Genomic DNA, 26,252 nt, shown 5'->3' on the forward strand with positions numbered 1-26,252 from the left:
CGTAGAAAAATTATTTTTTTCAATACACAAACGGTGTTTTAATGAAAATAAAGGTGCGATATATCGTAAATTACGCCTGAACTGTGTTGAATCGCCCTTGAAGGATTTTTTTACGAAAATGGCGCTGTATAAGTTGTCCAAATTTATTATTATTTTTAATTTATTATTAGATTAAAACCAATATTTTTAGCCCATCCACTTTTTTATTTGACCAGCAACCGGGTTTCGTCGTTACCGACATCATCAAACTGGTGAGAGGCTATACAAATTGTTATGTTATATATAAAAGAAGGCAGGAGTTGATAACCATGATTTGATATAATATAAAATATAATATAAAAATGATATAATATAATATAAAAATAATTATATCAAATCATGGTTATCAACTCCTGCCTTCTTTTATATATAACATAACAATTTGTATAGCCTCTCACCAGTCTGATGATCTCGGTAACGACGAAACCCGGTCGCAGGTCAAATAAAAAAGTGGAAAAGCTAAAAATATTGGTTATAATCTAATAATAAATTAAAAATGCAATTCCATCACGAAGTGTCAGTGAATAATAAAAATCTATTATTATTATTATTAACAGTGTGACTCACACTCTTCTTCACCAAAATACGAAAAAAAAAATTGTTTCAATTAATCTTTTCGATACTGTATCCATTCGAACTATAAAATTTCTCCCCTCATTGGCTGACTTCACCTCTAGACCGCTCAGTTACAAAGTTTGCTTGCGTGAATTTGAGTTAAGGTCGCGGTATAATGGTTTCCGGATTACTCACAACGTAAAACGAGCTTTTTAATAATACAGAACCTTTTCGTAACAGCAAACAGATTATCGCGTCGGTAGTTTATGGGGTAAATGAGAAAATAATGGACTTACTATAAATGGAGTCTTGTTACGTGTCAGGTTATATGTTTAATTTTACTAATACTCGTACTCGGCGAAGACCAAATGCCGCCTATACAATGCCTGCATAGCTCCTGTTCTCTTATACGGCTGTGAAACATGGCACCTTACAAGGGCGCAGAGCAGCCGTGTACTAAGCTGTGAGAATAGGTGTCTGCGGAGAATTTTAGGCGTGCGGTAGTTTGACTTTGTGAGGAATGAAGAGGCTTAGGACGCAGCAAATCTTGGTCACAACTGTCCATGATGCAGTACCCTATTCACCATCGGGCTCAGAATCTATATTTTCATACATGTACATATATATATATATATATATATATATATATATATATATATATATATATATATATATATATATATATATATATATATATATATATATATATATATATATATATATATATATATATTGTATATATATATATATATATATATATATATATATATATATATATATATATATATATATATATATTTATTTATATTTATAAATATATATATATATATATATATAAATACATATATGTATATATATATATATATATATATATATATATACATTTATATATATATATATATATATATATATATATATATATATATATATATATATATATATATATATATATTTATATATATATATATATGTATAAATATATGTCTGCCTCCGTGGTGTAATTTCGTTTAAACTGTTCTTTTTTCACTCATTCGATTTACTTGCCCAAAGACCTCACTCAATACACCTTTCTTAATTTTATGGATAATGCTTAATTTCATATCAGCCTTGCATCGTTTCACCTCACTGAGTAATGGCATTTCGAATGCATTCCGTCTATTCTCATCCTTCTTTTGCCAACTCCATGCTTCCTTTCTAAGCATTGCGTATTGTCATCTATGTAAAATTATCAAATTATGTTAGTTAAAGTAAAATAAAATCTCGATACATACTTAGTGAAGGTCGTGTCACGTATTTTGGAAGATTTGTTTTTGAATATACGAGTATCAATCTACAAAACAAACATGTAGCTTGATTTGAAACAGACGTGCTTGAAATTATTCAAGCACTTTCTTATTTGCTTTCAAAATTTATTCGTGGCGGATGTGAGGTGAAATCTAAAGAAGATAGTTAATGAACATATGGTATTTAACATAACTACATTACTGCAACTTTGAATTTCAGCCTCTGTTACTAAAAATAAAATAAATTGTATTTTAAAAAAGGCAAGTCTGGGTTTTGATGGAGTGAGCTTTTATTTTGCGGAGACCCTTTTAAATAAGCTTTCTTAATCCAAGCTTAGATGATTGTTGTAAACTCAATTATGAAACGTCAAAAGTTATGATTTTTTAAATTTGAGTCGTGTGGCTATCAATCGTGGGTAGATCAATTAACCAGCCTATGACAGATCGTAAACGCTGCAAATTTCCAGAATTTGATATTCTTCATTATCTATGTCTAAAATGTAAAATAACTCCTTATAGGAGAAACCCAGATCTGTGAATCAGTATTTGAACACACTCAATATCAATCACTTGTATAAGACCACTCATATCATTTATCATAAAGTATATATACTCGTGTATATATGTATATATATATATATATATATATATATATATATATATATATATATATATATATTATATATATATATATTTATATATATATATATATATATATATATATATATATATATATATATATATATATATATATATATATATATATATATATATTTATATATATTATATATATATATATATATTATATAATATTATTATAATATTATAAAATATATATAATAAATTATAACTAACATTCGAAAGGAATCCAACAATAATGCATATATGGAATAGATCTTTCAGAGACTTATGCCATATGGATATTCAATAAAGGTCTGTATATATGAGAAGTGTATTAATAAGGAAGAGACAATGAATTTTTGAAAAGACAATAGTGCTCAGGCGTTCTATTCTCTCTCCCTACCCCTCTGGTTAAGCAGTTAGCTAGTTAATTGTGTAAATGATGAATAATAACATTTCTTGAATGTTTTCCGCAGATACTTTGTGGCGCATTTTATAAACTTTATAAAATTAATTAACTTTGTTTTCACCACTTTTTTTACTAATACAATTTAACCTACTGGTTTCGACAATACCTTGTCATCATCAGGGTTTATTTTAAATCAAAAATACTAGAAACATTTAACTACTCTCACAAAAAACTTCCACACACAAAAACATTTAGGATTTTTATGGAGTGTTTGGAAGTTTTTGGTGAGAGTATTTTAATGTTTTTGATTTAAAATAAACCCTGATGATGACAAGGTATGGTCGAAACCGGTAGGTTAAATTGTATCAATAAAAAAAGTGGCGAAAACAAAGTAAATCAATTTTATAATGTTAATAATAACATTAATTAAGAATTTATGGTTGTTTTCATCAATTTTCAGGGTAAAATTGGAAGTCAAAGCCGCGCTGCTCGAACTATGGCGCTGGTAGTGGGAGGCTTCCTACTCTGCTGGTGTCCTTTCTTCATCATTTTACCGATTGGTAAGCCATTCAAGCCATTCAAAACATACTTGCCATTCAAACCATTCAAGTCAATCTAGCCATTCAAGCCTTTCAAATCATTTCAGCAATTAAACAATGCAAGCCATACAAACCATTCAAGCGATTCAAACTAAGCAAGCCATTCAAAACCATTTAAGTCATTCAAGTCTTTTCAAGCCTTTCCAACCATACTTGACATTCACACCATTCAAGCCATTCAAACTATGCAAGGCACTCGAGTCAGTAAACATTCAAGTCATTTAAACCATTTAAACAATGCAAGCCATACAAACCATTCAAGCCATTCAAACCATGCAAGGCGTATTTTTTTGATTAGGGTAAGTGTGGTCCACAGTTTATTTCTGAACCTCAAAAAGGTTCGCCATTCCTGCCATAGAAAATGGCTAAGTAAATACCTTAGCACGTAGTCTACGGTTATACGTGGGCCGTAAATATCGGGTGAGACAAAATTATAGCCGGTTTTAGAAATCGCAAACATTTCTATTTTTACTACCCAAATAAAAAGATGGTAAAATTGGGATTTTATTACAAACTACCTTTACATACACTTCACTACACACCCTAATATATGGAAGTGAAGCATGGTATTGCGAAAGAAGGATAAAAATAGGCTGAAAGCAGTCGGAATGCGATCTCTTAGAGAAATGTGATGTAAAACAATGTGTGATATGCATTTGTATTATATGAGGCGGACAAAAAAGATTAAATTGTTAAGGTTTTTCTTATTTTTTTAAGGTCAAATTAAAAAGGCATTTTCAAGGCGCAAGTCTGTAAATTTATAAACTTTTTCGCGTCACCCCTTAGTATATATTTACTAGGCCAGGCGTTCCTCCCTTAAGTTAAGTGAGCTGTCTCAATTCAATTAGACGACAGTTAATGGCTTATTAATTAGAATCTAAAGTTCTAGCGAGGTAAATTAAGGCATAGACCGAGTACCGGACTAGATAAACTCCAACGCTCTATATATTTTCATATCTCAAGCACAACCTTTTTCAGAATTAAAAATTTCAGGTTTTCCACTTCAAATTGTTCGTTATACAAACCAATTTGAACATTGGGAAATATGTATATCTAAAAATAAACACGGTTATTGGATTGAATTTTACTTTTATTGACATATATATCGTAGTCATACAGGAGAAAGTGACCAAGTGCATTTTTATATAAAAACGTGATCATTGACTATTTGATAACTTACTAGCTTAATATTGCCCTAAAAAAATCTTAAAGCGATTTTTAACTTGGAAGTATAATATATTGACTTGTTAAAAATGACTAACTGCAGTGATGTTTATTTCTTGCCAAGCAAAGGTGACTTAAATGGCCCTCCTGGAAATATTACTTTCAGTTGGTCTGTTACTGTTAGTTGGTCACTTTCTCCTGTACGACTACGATATGATGATACATATGTGACGCGTTTCGACTTATAAAAACATTATCAAACACTCAAAGACATTAAGACGAAACGCGTCATATATTATCATATATCTGTAAATAAAAGTAGAATTCAATCTAATAACCGTGTTTAATTTTGGATGTATTACCCAATAATTTAATATGGAATTCTACCAACTGTCTGCAGTTACAATAGACAATTTCAACGTTTTACGAAAGCAATTACACATTATATTGTATTTTATAAAAAAGTTGGAATTTTCGCAAATATGATTTGTCCTCTGCTCCACATACTGTTGTAATAGATACGAGTGACAAAAATGTAAGATTGGAATTTAAATAAATAATACTAATGATGAAAAAATGTCTATTAACATCCGACATGGGACCTAAGAGAAAAAAATTGATGTCGAATGAGATTCGACATTGGACCAGTAAGGGTTAATATTTAAAATATACATAAATCGTGGACTTCTACAAATGAAACTCCAAAACAAAAAGTATAGTGGAACCTCTCATAATTCATTCCAGAATCTTACTCGTTATGCGAAATACTCGTTAAACGAAACATTTTTCTTTTTGACTGGCACGAAAGTGGCTCACAAGTGAATACCTTGAAAAGAGGACTTGCCTTTTCTCTGTAAAACGTTATCCGAAATATTGCTCGTTAAGGGAGCAAATTTTTCACTTTTTTTTACTCGCTATGCGAAATACTCGCTTAACGAAATATTTTTCCTTTTGACTGACACGAAAGTGGCTCACAAGTGAATACCTTGAAAAGAGGACTTGCCCTTTCTTCGCTCGTTAGGGGAGCAACTTTTTTCCTTTTTTTATTCGTTATGCGAATTACTCGTTAAACGAAACATTTTTCCTTTTGACTGACACGAAAGTGGCTCACAAGTCAATACCTTGAAAAGAGAACTTGCCCTTTCTTCGCTCGTTAGGGGAGCAACTTTTTCACTTTTTTTATTCGCTATACGAAATACTCGCTAAACGAAACATTTTTTGTTTTGACTGACACGAAAGTGGCTCACAAGTAAATACCTTGAAAAGAGGACTTGCCCTTTCTTCGCTCGTTAGGGGAGCATATTTTCACTTTTTTTACTCGTTATGCGAATTACTCGTTATGAGAGGTTCCACTTTACTTATTTCTCCTGTTATGTCACGTGGCAGAAATAGAGCTACATCATAAAATAGAATAAATAACATTCTCGTGCATGTTACACTGACAGTTCGAGGGTACGCAGCACGATAATAAGTTACCCACCTCATGTTTCCGTTGAACTCTCCTCTGAAATTTCCCGGAGGCAAACAATAATAAATTGGATACTCTTTTTGAAAGGTCACGGGGTTTTTTCTTCCCTTATACAAATATAATTAATCTTGAGCACTTGCTAAGGGGAGGTAAACACATAGTTATTTCTACACAATTAACAATGTTGACATTCTCGCATTGAATCCACCTTAATCGCAAATTTTCATATTCTATAGAGTAAAGTAAAACCTCAATATAACGGACTAATTGAGGGAGGGGACGTCCGTTAAAACTGAAGTTCGTTATTTAGATATTTAGATAAAGGTTCAAAATAAAATATACAGAAAATATAAACGAATGTATTTAGAAATAAATAAACAAATCATAACACAAACAAAATTCTATTTATTGTCTTTGGACATTTATTTTGTCCGCCTCCGTAGTGTAATGGCCAGCACGCTCGGCTACCGTCCTGGAGGTCCCGGGATCGATTCCCGAGGGGGTTGAAGATACTTCGTATATTTTTTGTTTTTCAGAACATATATTGATTTTTTTTCTTTTTACTTTTCATGAACTCTTTTCTTTTCAAAACCATATATTTATTTACAAGAAAAACATATTTTTTTCGACAAAAACAGTGTTTTGAAAAAAATGTTACTTGGGTTTAAAGATAATTAAGTTGCGATTCAACGTATGTTAGGCCTTACCAGGAATTTTGGAGGATTTTTTCGTCAAATATAGGTCCGTTATATCCAGGTTTTACTGTATTGAATATTGATGTAATTTCGTCACACTGTGAAAAGACATCTTTTCAACAAGTTTTTCATATATTTATATTTATTTATTTATTTGAACTTCTTGTACAGAAAAGAAATAAGTACTTGGCGGGCTAATTTCTAAAAAGCAATATCTTCCAACCAGCCAAAAACAGACTAGTGATATTGGTCAAAACGTTTGATCCCATATATAGCTGTTTGCAATCAGAGGGTAGATAGAACTTGAATTTTAAAAAAAATAGCATTAATTACAAATTGATGATAATAAGGGAGGCAATGAAAAAAGGGAGTATGGGGAAGGAGGTAGAGGGAAAAACTAAGGGATGATAACAGATATTGATAAAAGTTTTGAAAAATCTTTATTTTAAATTCTTTTGAACAATATATAACAATAACATGTCAGAAAATATTTTATTTATTGTTTCGGCATTTACTTTGTGGTAAGAGATGTTGAAATTATTAAAGAAAACAATTGTTTTTTTTACCACTTGAGTTTATTAGTTTAGTTTTAGTTTTAAACTTAGACTTTATTTACATTTAGACCTTAAGACCATTTAGCTCCCGAAACTAGTTGTCTTAAATAAACTGAAGTGGTAATAAGTGTTTTCTTCAATAATAACAAAAAATATATAATATTAATACAAAAAAGATCCCACAAAGGCATGGCCTGTGTGTGGATATACATTTTCTTTTAAATTTTAATAAATGGCACTGGCAAGAATACAATAGAAATCAGAAATAAATTAGCTGATATAAACTATAAGTATTTGATTTTATCAGAAAACAAAAAATTAAAAAGATGCAAATGAAAAAAGTTTGCAAATATGTACCATATGAGTTATTTATACGTTTAAAAGAAAAGGTACAAAGATATATTTTTTTTAAATAAATAATTTAAGCAAAATTTTAGATAAAAACAAACTTATGTAATTGAAGTCTAACATATAGTCATTGTTGAATGAACTAAACAGTTTTGGAGCTATGAAAAATGAGTGTCTTTGCGCGAGTCTTGATTTGCAAAAACGGATTTCTAGTAAATTATTAATTCTTTAGCTAGATCTATTAATATTTTTAGGAAATAAATGTTGGCGCATAAAAATATATATTTAGACACTGTGGCAATAGATTTCTTATAGTTCCAAAAGTTCAGCTTCCTGAAGTAATTGGTTGGATGAAAAAGGTTATTTTTTTAAAGCATGATTTTAATAATGTCATATTAGTTTTTGACATCCCATCAAATATGAAGAAGAATATGGAAGTCTGGGCATTTACGGGTCTGACGACCGTCATAGGCTGGTTTAAGTGATCACTTTACACACGTGTAACATTCACCAATTCTACCCATTATTGACAACCACACTAATCAAATTCTTGGAAGTTCTATATATCACTCACTCCTTTCAAGAACGTCATAAATCAAAAATCGTCAATTTTCAGTTGTGCATGTTTTCGGAATGCCCAGAAAATGTACTATATCCCAGCAAAAGAGGCATATTTTTTACTTAATATTTACCCGCTACAGGGCAGAAAATATTATTTTTGCGTTTTGAAGAAAAGGTATTGTTTAATTATTTTTTTATATATACTAAATATTTTTCAAATGGAGAAAAAACCTTCAGGTTTTACCTAAAAAGATCTGTTGCACAGTAAAAAGTTCAATAAGTGGCTTGATATTTATTTTTAATATATTGTGTTATATTTTTAAACTTTAAAAACGTTCTCCTGAAAAATCAAGTTTTTTTATTTATGACGTTCTTGAAAGGAGTGAGCGATATATGAACCAATTTTGAAACATTATTCTTGAATCACTAGAACTTCACCAGAGACATCTATCTATTGGTGAGATGAAAAGAAGCTTTTTATTGAGCAGAAACTCTTTTTTTAGTATGTGAGGTCCAAATCCTGGATTATAATCACACACATGAGAAACGCCAGAAAATATAATTTTCCTTTTAATTATTTTAGCTTATAATTTGACCAGATAATTTATTTACAACATTTTGAGTATGTCCAAATCTTTGACGAGATGTCAAAAAATAATATGAAAATAACTCTTGTAGTTGGAGATAATCCAGATATTGTGAACAAGAGCATGTTTTGGACACACTCAAAATGTTGTTAATAATTAGTATTTGAACTGTTTCTAAAGGCTTTAAATGACTATTGATGGATGGGGGGATCCAATTATTCCATAACAAAGAGAAGACTACACAAGTGCAATAATGAAACAAATATTTTTTGTTGACAGATGCTGCTTGTCCGACATGTGATGTAGGGGTCGCTTTCACTCTAGCTTTCTGGCTAGGCTATTTCAACAGCTGCATCAATCCTTTCATATACGCTTGTAGCAGCAGGGAGATGAGGAGAGCGTTTCGGGCCATCCTGTGTGGAAGAAGACGACCTCATTCATTACTTTAGAACTTCCTATTCTTCTTCCTTATTATAGATCCTCAAATCTTAGATCTACAGAATGTCCATGAATAATTTTGTTCAATGAAAAATGACGAAGCCGAGGAAATTCGTAAAATTTATTTATTTATTTAATATTACAATGGTTAAAGAAAACACTTGTTTTTTACCACTTGAGTTTTATTAAAGATTACATGTTTCAGAAGTTAAACTTCCATCATTCAGGTCTGTATAATAACTAAAATATAAAATTGTTCTATAAATAAGGAGATTGAATTGAATTGAATTGAATATAATGTATATTAGAGTGGTATTACACAATGTGAAAGATGAATGATAAGGAGAGTGTCATATTACCTTACCAAAATGTTAACAATGCTTTTAACATACAAAATATCTTTAATATTTAGTTTTTTTATGACTTTATGGATAGTGCATGCAACTGAATTGTATAAAAATCAATTAAAGTTATTTTGACCAAAAGAGTTATGGGTTAGGTTTTTCTTTGATGTGTTTCTTTTTTTTGATGTAGAAGTTCTACATGCGTTACCATAAAGTGTGTTAATTGTAATTTATGTAATTTGGAAGTGTTATGGTGGAGTCTGACCCGAGCCATTTTGTCGTAACGTGTTACGTTACGATGCTAGCATTCATAATAAAAATATAAAAAAATACTTTTATGCCATTAATTATATAAAACATTAAACCTTGAGTGTAAGTCCCTCTCCAAGCACAAGAGCTCAGTCTCTTTTTTGGAGAGGCACAGCGAATCTAAAACATTAAGTTTGACATATAGCTCACTCCTTTCAAGAACGTCATAAATCAAAAATCGTCAATTTTCAGTAGTGCATGTTTTCTGAATGCCCAGAAAATGTACTTTATCCCAGCAAAAGAGGCTTATTTTTAACTTAATATTTACCCGCTACAGGGCAGAAAGTTTGGTTTTTGCATTTCGAAGAAAAGGTATTGTTTAATTATTTTTTTTAAATAAACTAAATATTATTAAAAATGGAGAAAAAACATTCAGGTTTTACCTAAAAAGATCTGTTGCACAGTAAAAAGTTCAATAAGTGACTTGATATTTATTTTTAATACATTGTGTTATATTTTTAAACTTTAAAAACGTTCTCCTGATAAATCAAGTTTTTTGATTTATGACGTTCTTGAAAGGAGTGAGCGATATGTTTAAATGTTTAGAAATTGTATTATGTCGTACTTAAAAATATAACTATATTAAACAAATAAGAAAATATAGTCAGTACAGCGAGCTGAGCGCTCCATCTATAGTCAGAGCGCTCGAAGCGGGCGACGTTACGACGTTACCTTACAACGAAATGCTGCGGTCAGTCCTCCACCTTTAAATTAAAAAATTGTTTTTCTTCTCAATAATGAAGTAAGGCAAAAGAACGAATTTCATCATATTAAAATAAAAAAGCTTTGGTTTATAATACTTTTTATTAACTTTCAAGACGATTTTTTACAAATCTTAATTTGTACATTATATATTATTACAAACTAACTAACCATCGCGCCGCATCCCTCCAGGGGTAGGCTTGAATACATAAATATGGAAGAAGCGAAGATTGTTTACAAGGACAGATCGGTGAGGCGTTCAATTCCTCTGCCTACCCCTTCAGCGAAGCAACGTGATTTATGTAATTAATAGTTAAATCAAACACAGATTTTCGGAGTCTACTAAGCTGAAGTATATTATTTTATTGTTTCGTTTGTTTGTTTGTTGTATGAATTGTTTCGCCTAGTTATGGCATTTACAAACGAATGTCTATCAATAAAATACAACTTAGTAGACTCAAAAAATCTGTGTTTTATTTAACAATTAATACATAAATCAAAATGGAATTCTACAAATTAAATGCCAAATCAATAAATAAGTAACGTGATGGTTAGTTAGTTAGTTTTATTATTTATATATTTATATATATATATATATATATATATATATATAATAATATAAAAACCCTTATCCGCACACCAATGGTGTATAGGGCACTGTGTCATATAAACGCAGTGTTATCTTGATCGTTTACACATGAAGGAAGGGTGATCAGCCCTCCGCTTCAGGTACCAGTCCATGGTAATATTGAATAAATATTACAGTGAAAAAATCACTTATATTTATTTTACCCCCCTTGGGAATCGAACCCGGGACCTCCAGAACGGTAGCCGAGCGTGCTGACCATTACACTACGGAGGTGTAGTGTAATGGTCAGCACGCATATATATTTGTATATATATATATATATATATACAATATATATATATATATATATATATATATATATATATATATATATATATATATATATATATATATATATATATATATATATATATATATATATATATATATATAACATTAATCTAATTAGAACTCTTAGAAATCTTATAAATATACTAACATTAAACAGCTATCTTTCATTTTATACAATTTTTAACAATATTTGTTGCCTTTGGTTATTATTTCTAGAGCTAATATTTTGTACTATCAATAAGGGATGAATTGGATACATAAGTGGGGAAAAACACAATACTAAATATATATATACATATATATTAATTAAAAAACATGGCACGATCAGGTGTGCCAAATACTTGAAAGTGGTCAGGTTAGGAGTCGTAACAATCGGCGGGTATGTATGAGGAGATGCATGAACGTGGAAGAGGCGAAGAATGTTTGCAAGGACAGAGTGGTGTGGCGCTCTATTCTCTCTGCCTACCCCTGCGGAGAAGCGGCGTGATGGTTAGTTAGTTTTTTTTAGTTTATATATATATATATATATATATATATATATATATATATATATATATATATATATATATATATATATATATATATATATATATATATATATATATATATATAAATATGTATATGTATATGTATATGTATATGTATATGTATATGTATATGTATATGTATATATGTATATATGTATATAAGTATATATGTAAATATATATATATATACATATATGTGAATAATCCCTTTGTGTGATTTGCCCGAATACAATTTGGGTAGTTATTTTGCTGACACAGTGTTCTGGCTCTGGTTAATAAAAGCTTTTCTCATTCCAACATTAAAATTTTGACACAACGTTGTGCTTGAATATGCACGTAAGTGTTTTCATTCTTAATCATAAATATAAATGTAACAAATAACAGGTAAAAATGTATTTTTTCACAATGGCAGCGCCATCTATTGAACGTAACAGCAACAAACGAAAAATTAAACATTACTCATAGTAGACAGCATGGTTCTTGACATATTGCTGCTGTCATATTTAATATTTTCGATTGCAATGTTTCGTTTTATATTTTTATTGCCTTACAAGCATTATGAAATAAAACATTAAAATTGTGTGCATTCTGTGTTATTTTTTTTCCATTCAACCAGACTGAGCCACAGCAAGGCGTAGCTGGATACAGCTTGTAATATGTTATATTTTTTTAAGCTAAGTGTAATGTAAATTAAATAATAAATAAATAAAATATTCTGATTTCTTTTCTATGGTATTGTAATTGTGCATTCTGTGTTATTTTTTTTCCATTCAACCAGACTGAGCCACAGCAAGGCGTAGCTGGATACAGCTTGTAATATGTTATATTTTTTTAAGCTAAGTGTAATGTAAATTAAATAATAAATAAATAAAATATTCTGATTTCTTTTCTATGGTATTGTCTCCATTGCAAAAATAAACTAACTTACAACTAGTTACAATAAAAATTAATTATACACATATATTTTTACAGTATGATATGTATTTATGTACAAAGTTTGTATATTGATTCAAAATAATACACTTTTAAATCACCAAAAGGGTATTTTGCTTAGTTATTGCACAAAAGGTTGTATTTCAAACTTTTAAATATTGAATTTTGGTGAATTATATGTTTTTACATTGGCATTCATTAAATTCATTATAAATAGTTCAATATTGAACATAACACATTGTTGTCGGGCGGTTTTTTCATCAAACCCTACCCTTATTGGTATACTAATTTGGTTGTAAACTAATCACTTATCCGCACCCCAATGGTGTATAGGGCACTGCTTCATAGAAACGCAGTGTTATCTTGATCGTTTACACATGAAAGAAAGGTGATCAGCCCTCCGCTTCAGGTACCAGTCCAGAATAAATATTACAGTGAAAAAAGTTTATTAACGTAAGCGCGACTAGTTTCAAGAACCACAGATCATCTCATCAGCAGGTCATATTACAAACTTCATTTATTGCTGGCAACATCTGTAGTTCTCAAAACTTGTTGTGTTTACATGAACAATCTCAAAAGTGGTCAAGTATAAAAAGTACAAAGTATAAGTGGTTTTATATTAAAATCATCATGTTACATATTCCACAAAGTTAATGCTATAACAATAAATGACATATTTTTATTATTACGTCTGTACTTATGAACCAAAAAATCAAAATTGGACATGAATTTGCTAAAATATGTTATTACACATGTCCTTATTAGTTTTTTCCAACTCTTTTCTTCACCCAACTGTGCAGAAATGAAACTCTAAGGAGCATATCTGGCAAGAGTCTACGAGATATAATAGGAAACACCAGGATAAGAGAAATATGTGAGATAGAAGATGTCGTTAGGTAAGGAAGACAACTAAGGAGACAATGGTATACGCGTGTGAGAAGAATGGAACCATCCAGACTCCCCTACAGTGTACTTCACCCCAAGGTAGAGAACACGCGGGCAGACCACAAAAGAGATGGATTGACAGCTGGGAATTAACATCCCAGGAGGCTAATCCCTCTTAAAAACAGGCCACAAGGCCTACACCAGGAAGAAGAAGTTATTCTCACTATGGTATGCTCAAGTCAGGAGAATGGATCTAGACTCCCCCACATTGAATTGCACGGTCAACCTCAAGGTTGACTCCACGGCAGACCACCAAAGAGATGGATTGACAGCTGGGAATTAACATCCCAGGAGGCTAATCCCTCTTAAAAACAGGCCACAAAGCATACACCAAGAAGAGTTCCTTCTCCCAATTGAATGGGTCACAATAGTATGTGCATGTGAGGAGAGCGAAACCATCCAGACTCCCCCACATTGAATTGCACGGCCAACCCTAGGTGCTGACCACTACACTACGAAAATAAAGTAAAAAATACCCATCTGAAATGTTTTAAAACCAGCCAATGGACCAAGAAGAACAAGAAAAAACTCTTTGGCTCAAAAGTACAGACTTGTTATCAAATATTAAGTGTATTTTTTCTCTTGACTGTGTATATGATCTGGAGGCGGGTCCGTCATCATGACAACAGAGGGCGGACTATGGTGAGGGCAGCCAGGAAGCCCAGGACTGCCAGGGCGCTGGTCCGGTACACGGAGCCCGTGTTTCGGGGATCGCATCCCTTGCAAGTGCACACGCCGCTCACACACTCGCCGGGCTCATTGGAGTCCGTGAGGCATTCCTGGAATCAAAGGGGGTCAATTGGGTTAGAGAATCTAATCTAAAGAAGACTGATTGATGGTCATGATGAATATTTTACTAAAAGATGTAGCATCATACAATGCCCAAATTTAAAGTTTATCCAGGTTTTCGAATTGGACGTTATATTGTTTTACAAACAGGTTAAAATTTTAAAAAATATATTTTTTTAAATATACTCATGATTCAAAGTAGTTTATAACGTTTTGAGTGTGTCCAAATACTTGTATACAAATCTGGAGTTATTTTTTAATTTATTTTTTTAACATTTCAACAAAGATGAAAAAGAATATGAAAGTATGAGCATTTACAGGGCTTACGACTGTCATAGGCTGTTTTTTTTTTTTTGAGGTCAGGGGATCTTGCATCCCTTATGTCACTGCGACCGTATTAGGTCTATCGCGACCTCCCTCTGTGTTACAGCTCACTGCCAAGACCTACATGAGTCATGTAACTCACGACCTGTCTTGGTGGTAGGAGCTTCACCTTCTCGGAGTCCAGTAGAAGTCCTCCGAGGTTGTGACTTTGTTTGCGAGCGAGTGCGTCACAATTGTAGAGAATGTGGATTGTGGATGTCATAGGCTGTTACACGTGTGTAAAGTGGTCACTTAAACCACCCTAATGTCAGTCGTAAGCCCTGTAAATGCCCAGACTCCCATATTCTTCTTTATCCATGTTGACATTGTTCACTCCTTTCAACAACATCATATATCAAAAAACTTGATTTTTCAGGAGATCGTTTTTAAATTGAGAATATAATAAAATGTTTTAAAAATAAATATCAAGCCACTTATTGAACTTTTTAATGTGCAACAGATTTTGTAAGGTAAAACCTGAAGGTTTTTTCTCCATTTGAAAAATATTTAGTATATTTAAAAAAATAGTTAAACAATTCCTTTTCTTCAAAATGCAAAAACAACTCTTTCTGCCCTGTAGTGGGTAAATATTAAGTGAAAAATATGCCGCTTTTGCTGGGACATAGTACATTTTCTGGGCATTCCGAAAACATGCATAACTGAAAATTGACGATTTTTTTATATATGACATTGTTGAAAGGAGTGAGCGACATATCAAAAAAATAATATTTAAAGTAGTATTGGAAATATTGTCTGAAAACTTGAGTACACATCGCATACAGACTATGACAGCGCGCCACGCAGACTTGCCAACTTGATGACTAACGCACTTGCTAATCAAGAATAAAAGATGTGGGCAGGTATTCACACAGATGATATATGTAGTACTAACATCAATAATTTTTTTTAATGTAAAATACAAAAAAACATCCAATTTGATTTGAAAAATGTCCAAGTTGATTGTAAAGCATCCGATTTGATTTGAAAAATGTCCAAGTCGATTGTAAGGCATCCGATTTGATTTGAAAAATGTCCAAGTCGATTGTAAGGCATCCAATTTGATTTGAAAAATGTCCAAGTCGGTTGTAAGGCATCCAATTTGATTTGAAAAATGTCCAAGTCGGTTGTAAAGCATCCAATTTGATTTGAAAAATGTCCAAGTCGGTTGTAAGGCATCCAATTTGTATGAAAAATATCCAAATCGATTGTAAGGCATCCAATTTTATTTGAAAAATGTCCAAGTCGATTGTAAGGCATCCGATTTGATTTGAAAAATGTCCAAGTCGATTATAAGGCATCCAATTTGATTTGAAAAATGTCCAAGTCGATTATAAGGCATCCAATTTGATTTTAAAAAATGTCCAAGTCGGTTGTAAGGCATCCAATTTGATTTGAAAAATGTCCAAGTTGATTTATAAGGGCTCCAAATGCCGGATCGTAAGCTCTGTTATGCTCAGACTTCCATATTCTTTCATAAAAAAGGGAAGAATGATATATGTTTCATATCAAGTTGAGGCACCTTTAAAAAAAATTATAAATAACTTAAAATTACCTGGTTTCCTGAGCATTTCTCTCCGGAGAATTTGGACATCACGCAGTTAGATCCAACCATGTGGAAACTCCATTGACACCGACATTGCTGATCGATGCAGGATGTCCCGTTCAGACTAGCCGTGCATTGCGCTTCTATTTCACACGGATCCAACAGGGATGTAGCGACTGGAATCATATAAATCATGAGATCCGTGTATAAGATAAAGAGGAACTTGGTACCAAGACATTACATGTGTTTTTAACCTGTTAACTGGGCGGGACGCATAAATACGTCCAACGCAAACAATATCGGGTACGGGAAGGACATACGAATACGTCCTTGAAATATATGTTTATTATATTATATATATGGACGTATATTTATCGAACAACAAAGGTATTAGTCATCCATACATGTCTCGACATGAATTTAAGACACGGAGTGAATCAGTATTCGCGCCCGTTACAAGTTGCGTAATTGGACAGCGGACCGCCCGGTTAACGGGTTAAAACACATGGCTCACTCCTTTCAACGTCATATATTTAAAATTGTCGATTTTCAGTTGAGCATGTTTTCAGAATGCCCAGAAAATGTACTATATCCCGGCATATTTTTAACTTAATATTTACCCGCTACAGGGCAGAAAGTGTTGTTTTTGCATTTTGAAAAAAAGAATTGTTCAATTATTTCTTTAATTAAACAAAATATTTTTCTTATTATATGAAAAAACAACCGGGTTTTACCTAAAAACATCTGTTGCACAGTAAAAAGTTCAATAAGTGGCTTGATATTTATTTTTAATACTTTGTATTATATTTTTAAACTTAAAACACGATCTCCTGAAAAATCAAGTTTTTTGATATTTGACATTGTTGAAAGGAGTGAGCGATGTGTTTCTTTAACCACCCTACCTTCAATAAATAAGGAACTCTCACAAGAGGAAGTATCATACATGATATAAATAGTAAAGGACATTGGTAACATAAACCAAGCTAGGACATGAAATGCCAAACCCTCTTCTAGTGGAACGGAAGGTCTGCTAATGACAATCAACAGTCCGCCTACTCCTGAGGAGTTTTACATAGTTTCCTCCCAGCAATGAGCAAATGCTGAGAAGTTCCTGATTGGCCCACACAGAGTATCCCTCGTGTTCCCAACACAGATTCAGATAAAAACATCTTTATTTAGTTCGAAGAAACAAAAATCCACTTAATGATCTTTAAACCTTGTACATAAAAAGCAAGGTAAATAATAAATGCAATTCCCATCTAACAAAAAAAAACGGATTCAGGAAATAATGGGGCCACACGCTGAGCAGGTATTTTATGGTCCCATGATTAGGGCCATACTGTCCTGGTTCCAACTCTAATGTATGGAAGTGAAACATGGAGTTGGCAAAAGAAGGATGAAAATAGACTGAATGCAGTCGAAATGCGATCTCTCAGAAGAATGTGCGACAAAACGATGTATGATGGATGTTCGAATAGTTAAATAAGGAAGGAATGCAAAGCTGAGATAAGCATTATCATTAAAATTAAGAAAGGTGTGTTGAGATGGTTTGGACATGTAAAACGAATGAGTGAGGAAAGAACGGTAAAACAAATTCGAGGCGAATGTAAGTGGAAAAAAGAGCAGAGGAAGACCGAGAAAATCATGGCACGATCAGGTATGCCAAATACTTGAAAGTGGACAGGTTAGGAGTCGTAACAATCGGCGGGTATGTATGAGGAGATGCATGAACGTGGAAGAGGCGAAGAATGTTAGCAAAGACAGAGTGGTGTGGCGTTCTATTCTCTCTGCCTACCCCTGCGGGGAAGCGGCGTGATGGTTAGTTAGTTAGTTTTTTATGATTAGTGCCATACGCCTGGAGAGATCAATAATAGCACAATATCCAACCCTGATCCTGCAGAATGCATTCCTGGGATAGTAGAATAAGTAGAGCGTACCTTTCAAGCACCGATTTTCATCAGGATGCAGCACATGACCTTCCTTGCAGCGGCACACTGAATTACACCTTGTATTGTCACCAGTGCAGTGTTCGTCATCTTCACACGAGTCTCCCAAGATGGCATCCTTCAAGCACCTGGATAGAAAAATTCATATTTAATACACTTAGGACGGGAAAGGTATTTCTAACTGTCGATTCATGCTTAAGGATGGGAAGGGTATTTTTACCATTTGCGCCGGGCTTATCTCAAAGTCAAAAAAGAAGGAATTATTCAATGTTTATATGAATATTATGTATCGATCTCTTTGGTAAGATCTAAACTATACGAACACAATTATCAAATTCCTTCGCCAGCGGTCCGCAGGCGTAAAAAAATACCCATCTTCTGCTCGGTACCATTCTTCTGCCTTATGACCTTTTTTTAAGAGGGATTAGCCTCCTGCGATATCGGCTCCCAGCTGTTAATCCATCTCTTTGGTGGTCTGCACAGTGCAATGTGGGGGAGTCTGGATGGTTCCATTCTCCTCACATACCAATGTCTACTTATCGCATAGGCATACATATCATATCATTGCCTTCCCCACCTAAAGACATCTTCGATCTCGCATATTTCCCTTATCCTGTTGTTCCCTATTCTGTCTTGTAGACTCTTGCCAGATATGCTTCGATTGTTGCGCGGTATGGTCGATAATCCTGAAATACTCCGGAGCATTGGTCTGTATGTTCCCGATAGTTACCTAAGACAGCGTTGGCATAGATTGTTTCGCATTCCTATACACAGGACCAACCTGCCGATGGTTATGTCTGTAGGAAGAGCTACCGCTATGTTGAACAGTATCTCATTGGATATTAATCTGTTCCATGTGTCTGAAGGAGTTTTCTGAAGTGGGATTCTTCTACATTTTTAAGTGTTCTTGCTTACTTTTAATATATACGCCTTGAATACAGTTTGTTATGTATATATTAATTTTCTTGCTGAATAAAATTGAAAATTCTTAGAGTCTACACTTCATCAAAGGTAAAAAGATTCACTATCACTTTAAGACAAAAGACGAACCCAGTAACGCACATTAAGTAAAAAACATTGCTTTCAATCCACACTACAGACTATACAATGCAATACAATTTGCAGTCTTGCAATCTTTGTTCTAGGCTCTCTACTCACAGTACCGAGTAGTAAGTACATCCAGGAATATAGCAAACTCCAAATGACTCTTCTGAGCCCCTCTAACTGTGTGATAAAGCCCCCGTAAAGCCAAGCAAGTAAAGCTAAGCAAAGTAAAGCTAAGCTGAGCCCTACCTGGTGCCCCCGTCTCTGGGGCTGTGCAGCAAGTTGCACTGGCAGAGGCCGCGAACGCAGTACACCTGGTTGCTGAAGGACTCGTCAGGCCCGAGGTAGCAGTTCTGGGACACCATGCAGCGCTGCCCGATTACTGAAACATCACAAGTTTACTCTTAGGTGTGGAATGAGGTCCTTGCAATATATTGTCTCTACCCAAATTAAGCAGCTGCCTGACATACCGCTCACTCCTTTCAACAACGTCGTATATCAAAAAACTTGATTTTTCAGGAGAACATTTTGAAGTTTAAAAATAAAATTTATTTTATTTTATTTGTTCGGGTATTGTACAGCTTTACTTATAAAATATGATATAATAAACAATAGTTACATTAACATTCATAAACAATGATTAAAGAAAACACTTGTTTTTTACCAATTGAGTTTTATTATAGACTACATGTTTCAGAAGTTAAACTTCCATCATTCAGGTCTGTATAATAAAAATTGTTCTATAAATAAGGTGAGGGGAAAGTAAGGGGAAGGGGAATGAATGATGGAAGTTTAACTTCTGAAACATGTAGTCTATAATAACACTCAAGTGGTAAAAAATAAGTGTTTTCTTTAATCAATGTAACATGTCTTACCACAAAGTTAATGCCGAAACAATAAAAACATTAATAAACATTACATTCCATTATCAAAAATAGTTAAGTTAAAAAAAGCCAATTAAACAATTCTATTATAAAACTATTATACTATTATGTTACATACAGAGATTTAAAAAAAGGGTATGGTATAAAATAATAGATTTAGCAGGAAGGAGATGTATGAATAAATAATACAATGTATTAAAAATAAATATCAAGCCACTTATTGAACTTTTTACTGTACAACAGATCTTTTTAGGTAAAACCTGAATGTTTTTTCTTCATTTAGTTTATTTTAAAAGATAATTAAACATTACTTTTTCTTCAAAATGCAAAAACAACACTTTCTGCTCTGTAGCGGGTAAATATTAAGTTAAAAATATGCCGTTTTTGCTGGGACGTAGTGCATTTTATGGGCCTTTCGAAAATATGCGCAACTGAAAATTGATGATTTTTGATATATGATGTTGTCAAAAGGAGTGAGATAAATACAAATACAAAAAGATCCCACAAAGGGATGGCCTGTGTGTGGGTATACAGTATAATTTAGGACATAGTAAAGGGCACTGACAAGAATGCAATAGATATTATAAGAAGTTGAACTAGAATAAAAGTGTTAATATAAAATACAAAAAATACAAAATGATTGACTAACATCATTTGTATATATGGGTTTGAAAATGATGCGGAATGCATCGAAACATGTGTCACAGTAGATTTTGAGAAATAGTAGTATTTACTAAGTAAAACATTAATTAAAAATTGTTAGTGAGATGAGATTTTTGTTAGTGCTAGATGCCTTTTTAGAAGGGGAAGCCATTTATATCCAGCAATGGAGGTCAGAGGGCTCATGAAGAAGAATAAAAAGAAGGATATTAAAACCATGGCCTTATGTATTTTATATACCAACTTGCAACATCAAAATATATGAAATTTTTTAAAATAAAAAAAGAGAAATATTTGTGTTTTTATTATTAACACATAATAAATAATAAAACCCTTATCCGCACCCAAATGGTGCATAGGGCACTATGTCATATAAACGCAGTGTTATCTTGATCATTTTTACACATGAAGGAAAGGTGATCAGCCCTCCGCTTCAGGTACCAGTCCATGGTAATATTGAATCAATATTTCAGTGAAAAAATCACTTATATTTATTTTACCCCCCTTCGGAATCGAACCCGGGACCTCCAGAACGGTAGCCGAGCGTGCTGACCATTACACTACGGAGGCGGACGAAAATATTTCATTATTAACACAAATATTTCAATTTCATACTATTTCTGTGAGCCTAACCGGCTCATTATTAGAAATAGGTATCAAATTGTGGTAGAGTGGGTTCAAACCGAGAAACTCTGACTTAAGAGTCCGCGACACTAACCACGGGACCACAAATCAACAATAAATTAATAAAATAAAATGGGAACTCACTAGCAGTCTGGTAGCAGCGCCCATCAGCGAAATGCGTTCCTTCCTTGCACTGGCATGCACCGTCTTGGCAGATGGCATTCAACGAGAGACGGGGTTGGCACTGTATGGACAATTTGCAAGGGTCTCCGATGGCTTTAGCCTCTGAAAAACAATTTCAGTTTTTTTATTTTTTTTTTCTTTCTATATTTTACATTCTTTTGCATTTCGCAATTTATTATAATTACAGGTACCTATACAAAAATATATAATTTGGGGGCCACACGAGCTTAAGTACTCTCTTATGGAAGAGAAAGTCCAAAAGAAGTTTTTGAGGTATCTCTACATGAGAGTACGGCTACTATCCTTGGGTCTACCCGACCGAGTTTCTCCAGGGTATGCTCCGCTACAATAGTTTAGAGACTAGAAGGAATGTGCAATTGATTACGCATTTTTTTCGATTGTTGCGCGGTATGATCGATAATCCTGAAATTATCCGGAGCATTGGTCTGTATGTTCCCGATAGTTACCTAAGACAGCGTCGGCATTGACTGTTTCACATTCCTATACACAGGACCAACCTGCCGATGGTTATGCCTGTAGGAAGAGCTACCGCTATGTTGAACAATATAACTTTGGATATTGATCTGTTCCATGTGTCCGAAGGAGTTTTCCGAAGCGGGATTCTTCTACACATTTAACAAGAGTCTTCTTGCTTACTTTTTAATTTGTTTTTTTTTTTATGTATACGCCTTAAATGTTAGTTTGTAATGTATATATCGCTCACTCCTTTCAAGAACGTCATAAATCAAAAAACTTGATTTTTCAGAAGAACGTTTTTAAAGTTCAAACATAAAATAAAATGTATTAAAAATAAATATCAAGCCACTTATAGAACTTTTTACTGCGCAGTAGATCTTTTTAGGTAAAACCTGAATATTTTTTCTACTTTTGAAAAATATTTAGGATATTTAAAAAAATAATTAAACAATACCTTTTCTTCAAAATGCAAAAATAACACTTTCTGCCCTGTAGCGGGTTAATATTAAGTTAAAACTATGGCGCTTTTGCTGGGATATAGTACATTTTCTGGGCATTACGAAAACATGACAAACTCAAAATTAACGATTTTCGATTTATGACGTTCTTGAAAGGAGTGAGCGATATTAGTTATTGAATAAATTGAATTGAAATTGAATTGAAAAATCATATTGATACAAAAAAAGATCCCAAAAAGGCATGGCCTGTGTGTGGGTATACATTTAATTTTAGGTTATTATAAAGGGCACTGGCAAGAATACAATAGTTATCAGAAATAAAAATAGATTAAACATGCTAATATAAACTAGAAATATTTGATTTTAACAGAAAACTAAAAATTAAAAAGATGAAAATGAAAAAAGTTACCAAATATCGTAGTCATACAGGAGAAAGTGACCAAGTGCATTTTTTTACAAAAACGTGATCATTGACTGTTTGATACCTTACTAGCTTAATATTACCCCGAAAAAAATCCCAAAGGATTTTAAACTTGGAAGTATAATATATTGTCTTGTTAAAAATGACTAACTGCATTGATGTTTATTTTCTTGCCAAGCAAAAGTGACTTAAATGGTCCTCCTGAACATTTTACGTTTTGGTGGTTGGTCACTTACTCCTGTACGACTACAATATGCGAGTAATTTAGGTGGGCACTGCTTTTCTACCTATGTAGAAGGCACGCCTCTCCCAACCATACACTACAGGGCAGACTCATTTCTCTAAAAAAATATGTTATGAATCTTGTAATAGATTTTTAAAAAATTAATACCTCTGACACATTCTCGGTGTGTGGAGTTATAGAGGTGCAGGATATAGTCGTCCTTGCATTCGCAGTAACCTCGATCTTCAAAGGGCCGACAGAAAGCATTGTCGGGACAGTCGCCATCTCGTTGACATATGTTGACCACTTTTCCTGAAACATTACCAATGTATTAAAATTATTTTAAAAACTAGCAAAATAACTAACAAAGTCCCGTCCTTGAAAGACCTCTACTGGACTCCGAGAAGGTGAAGCTCCTACCACCAAGACAGGTCGTGAGTTACATGACTCATGTAGGTCTTGGCAGTGAGCTGTAATACAGAGGGAGGTCACAATAGACCTAATGTGGTCGCAGTGACATAAGGGATGCAAGATCCCTTGACCAAAAAAAAAAAAAACAAATAACTAACCGTTATGCCGCTTTCCATTTGAGTAAACAGATAGAAAAGCACGCTGAACTAATCTGTTTTTCAAGCAATCTTCATCTCTTCCACATTCATACATCTCCTCATACTCACCGATTATTCTGACTCCTGACGTGACCAAGTATTTGAAATACTTGGTCAGGTATTTGAAATACTTGGAAATGCATTTTTATTCTTAATTAATAAATATAAATATATTTTTTAATGTGTTCTCTCAGACAAATGTGTGGCAAAACTTTGTATGACAGATGTTCCACTGGTGATATAAGGAAAGAATGGAAGGCTGAAATAAGCAATATCAATAAAATTAAGAAAGGTGAGTTGAGATGGTTTGGGCATGTGGAATGAATGAGTGAAGGAAGAACGGTGAAACAAATTTATGAGGCGAATACAGTTGGAAATAGGAGCAGACAAAGACCCAGGAAAACTTAGCATGATCGCGTATGTCAAATACTTGGGCATGGTCAAGTCAGGATTCAGAATAATCAGCAGGTAAGTATGGAGATGCACGAATGTGGAAGAGGTGAGGAATATTTGCAAAAACGCTGTAGTGTCGTGTACCATATTCTCTGCCTACCCCTGCAGGGTAGATAGTTAGTTATAATATTCGAAGATGTTTGAATATGCAATAGAAGAAAAATATTAAGAATAAGTATAATCATATCGTAGTCATACAGGAGAAAGTGACCAAGTGCATTTTTTACAAAAATGTGATCATCGACTATTTGATATCTTACTAGCTTAATATTGCCCTGAAAAAATTCAGAAAGGATTTAAGCTCGTAAGTATAATATATTGACTTGTTAAAAATGACTAATTGCATTGATGTTTATTTTCTTGCCAAGCAAAAGGCCTTAAATGGCCATCCTGAACATTTTACGTTTTGTTAGTTGGTCACTTTCTCCTGTACGACTACGATATATGAATTTGTAAGTAAATAACGGGCTATTGTTATGGTCAAAAGCTATAAGTCATTTATTTGCGAACACAATGATATTTCAATGGGAAAATATGAAAGTGCATATTTATGTAAAAAACTTAAGTAATACAAAGAACCTTAATGACAATGCCACACATTGACAATACTTCAGACATGTGACATACATTCTCTCATGACAATAATTTATTTTCATACAAATGGTTAATTATCTTTTATTGCACAATGTAAGAAATGTTTTTTTTTAACACACTAAGGACGGGTGTTTTTTACGCCTGCGGACCGCTGGTGACGGGATTTGATAATTCGCTCACAATTTTCAAGAACGTCATAAATCAAAAATTGTAAATTTTCAGTTGTGCATGTTTTCGGAATGCCCAGAAAATGTACTGTATATCCAAGCAAAAGAGGCATATTTTTAACTTAATATTTACCCGCTACAGGGCAGAAAGTGTTGTTTTTGCATTTTGAAGAAAAGGCATTGTTTAATTATTTTTTTAAACATACTAAATATTTTTCAAATGGAGAAAAAACCTTCAGGTTTTACCTAAAAAGATCTGTTGCACAGTAAAAATTTCAATAAGTGGCTTGATATTTATTTTTAATACATTGTATTATATTTTTAAACATTAAAAACATTCTCCTGAAGAATCAAGTTTTTTTATTTATGACGTTTTTGAAAAGAGTGAGCGAATTGTGTACCGTAGAACAGGGCTACTTGAACTTTGATGTATTACTTGAGCCCTTTTTGAGTTTTATTTTAATATTGAATTTATAAAATAACTCCTTAGCAGAGAAACCCAGATTAGTGAACAAGTATTCGGACACATTCAAAATGTACTACTACTACTACTACTACCATCACGCCATTTCATAGGCAGAAAGGATGGAACGCCACACTCTTGTCTGTCCTGACATACACTCCTCGCTTCCTTTACATCCGTACATCTAGTCATACATGCCCTCCGACTACGCAGACTTCTGACACCGCCAGATTTTAGGTTCCGATTGATCTGATCGTGCCAAGTCTATTTCGGTCATTTTCATTCTGTTTTCCCTCTCACATTTGCCACATATATTTTCTTAGTCATTCTCTCGTTATCCATTCGCTCCACA

General features: G+C 33.0%; 1 protein-coding gene across 2 annotated transcripts in view; it reads right to left on the minus strand.

The window, feature by feature from the left end:
- Positions 1–14,486: 14,486 nt before the first annotated feature.
- LOC148312249 (prion-like-(Q/N-rich) domain-bearing protein 25) overlaps positions 14,487–26,252 on the minus strand; it is a 41,296-nt gene continuing 29,530 nt past the window's right edge. For both annotated transcript variants that reach the window (XM_088277579.1, XM_088277580.1), the window contains exons 3-8: positions 23,784–23,927; positions 21,998–22,138; positions 19,935–20,067; positions 18,633–18,769; positions 16,705–16,871; positions 14,487–14,779 (exon numbers count right to left, since the gene is read on the minus strand). In XM_088277579.1, coding sequence (XP_088133705.1) covers positions 14,618–14,779; positions 16,705–16,871; positions 18,633–18,769; positions 19,935–20,067; positions 21,998–22,138; positions 23,784–23,927 — 884 coding nt within the window. In that variant the 3' untranslated portion in view covers positions 14,487–14,617. The remainder of the gene's footprint in view (positions 14,780–16,704; positions 16,872–18,632; positions 18,770–19,934; positions 20,068–21,997; positions 22,139–23,783; positions 23,928–26,252) is intronic.

Source organism: Brachycentrus maculatus, unplaced genomic scaffold (genome assembly GCF_059751285.1).
Source record: "Brachycentrus maculatus isolate JH-2025_06_01 unplaced genomic scaffold, ASM5975128v1 h1tg000046l, whole genome shotgun sequence".
Taxonomy (NCBI): domain Eukaryota; kingdom Metazoa; phylum Arthropoda; class Insecta; order Trichoptera; family Brachycentridae; genus Brachycentrus; species Brachycentrus maculatus.